We start from the raw sequence: 1,575 nt of genomic DNA, 5'->3' as shown, positions 1-1,575 counted from the left end.
AGGCCGGGCAGCGTCGCCATACGGAACATCCTGCACTCAGCGGAGAGGGGGAGGAGAGAGGGCGCCTGAGCTGAGAGAGAAACGCACACTCTCAGAGTGAGAGAGACGGGTCTGGCTTCTCCCCTGGCTCTTAAATTATCAGCTCCGTGCACCAGAAATTTGGACCAACTCGCCCCGCGGAGACGAGCAGAGAGGAGGCCGTCTGTTGCCTCGCCGGAGACCGGGACCAGCGGGATTAAAGAGCCGGACCAGGAGGACTGATGGTCGCGCAGACGCTCTGAAGTTGGACAGACTACGTCGAGGTTCCCAGGAGCAAAAACAGCAGGAGCAGCAGCAGCAGCCTTCGCGCTCTCTCTTTCCTCTCCCCCCACCCCTTCTCCACCTCCCCGAACCCTCCCCTGGAAGGCAGCGGCGGCACCGGGAAGCTGTGCCCGCAGAAACACCGACCATGAAGCTGCCTTGGCTGCTTGCGCTCGCCGCGCTGCTCGCTCACGCCGCCACGGTAAGCCGGAGCCTCGGCTCCTTTGTTAACCTCATTCGCGTGTGTTCGCGTATATGTGTGTGTGTGTGTGTGTGTGTGTGTGTGTGTGTGTGCTATCAGTAACGAGACAGCGGTGATCGGTAGGAAATCCTGCACTCGACCTACATATTGGCAGCGCGCGGCTCCACCGTACCCCACCCCCCGCTTTTACGCACTCACCCACACCAGCCTTTGTGTCTCAGTGTCGGGGTTTATTGCGGCTTGTGTTCCCTTTGGCTCCGGAGGGGTGTGCGTACGTGTGTGTGTGTGTCGGTAATTAGCGGGTTATCTCTAATTGGGGCTGATTACTGGTGTGGTGTGCTGTCTGGGTCTCCAGCTCGCATCCTGCTGTTAATTTAGGGGGGCTCCAGTCATACTGCGGCTCTGACCACTTTATTCCCGTGAAGTCGCGCCGTGGGACGGGGAGTGTGTGAGGAGGTGGGGGGTGGGTGGGAGGGTGAGTGCACATCCGGAAGCCAGAACCCGGAGAGGGGGCCACCCTCCCGTTGTGACCGTGTACTTGTGGAGCATAGAGTGGGAGGGTGGGGTAACGGGGTAAGAACTTATCTGCGATGCGGCGCGCGAACCGGAGCTTGGATGGAATGATGTCATCGGGAACCGCGAGGACGGCAGCTGATTGGGGATGCGCGAGCCTCGCCGCCACCTCCTCCTCCTCCTCCTCTTTTTCCTTCTTCTTCTTCTCTCCGGAGCTATCCTCGCCGAGCTTCACGCGCACCCCCTCACACACCTTTCGTCACCGATTAATCCAGATATATCCCACGAGCAGAAGGAGGTGGTGGGGGCAGAGGAGCGAGCTGAATCATTGAGAGAAAAGGAAACGAGGACTAAAAATAATCGAAGCGCAGAGATATTTTGGAACGTGAAAAGCCTAGGAATACTTTTCATAGACTATAACTGTGCGTTTCCTGGCTCACCAGTTATTCTGGATGTTTGTCTTCTGTATTTATAACTTCATTCATGCCTGCAGCAGCTCTGAGGGGCCCCTCCTCATGCACCCCTAAACAGTGGTGGTTCATTAATTAAGCCCCCCCCCC

General features: G+C 57.8%; 1 protein-coding gene across 1 annotated transcript in view; it reads left to right on the top strand.

Annotated features, from left to right (window-relative positions):
- The first annotated feature begins 6 nt into the window (after window positions 1-6).
- sdc3 (syndecan 3) overlaps window positions 7-1,575 on the top strand; it is a 49,394-nt gene continuing 47,825 nt past the window's right edge. The window contains exon 1 of the mRNA XM_008421842.1: window positions 7-502. Within this exon, the coding sequence (XP_008420064.1) occupies window positions 449-502 (54 nt within the window). The 5' untranslated portion in view covers window positions 7-448. The remainder of the gene's footprint in view (window positions 503-1,575) is intronic.

This window comes from Poecilia reticulata, linkage group LG11 (assembly GCF_000633615.1).
Source record: "Poecilia reticulata strain Guanapo linkage group LG11, Guppy_female_1.0+MT, whole genome shotgun sequence".
Classification (NCBI taxonomy): Eukaryota; Metazoa; Chordata; class Actinopteri; order Cyprinodontiformes; family Poeciliidae; genus Poecilia; species Poecilia reticulata.
Note: the sequence above shows the minus strand (reverse complement) of the source record. Positions and strands in the feature narration are given on the sequence as shown.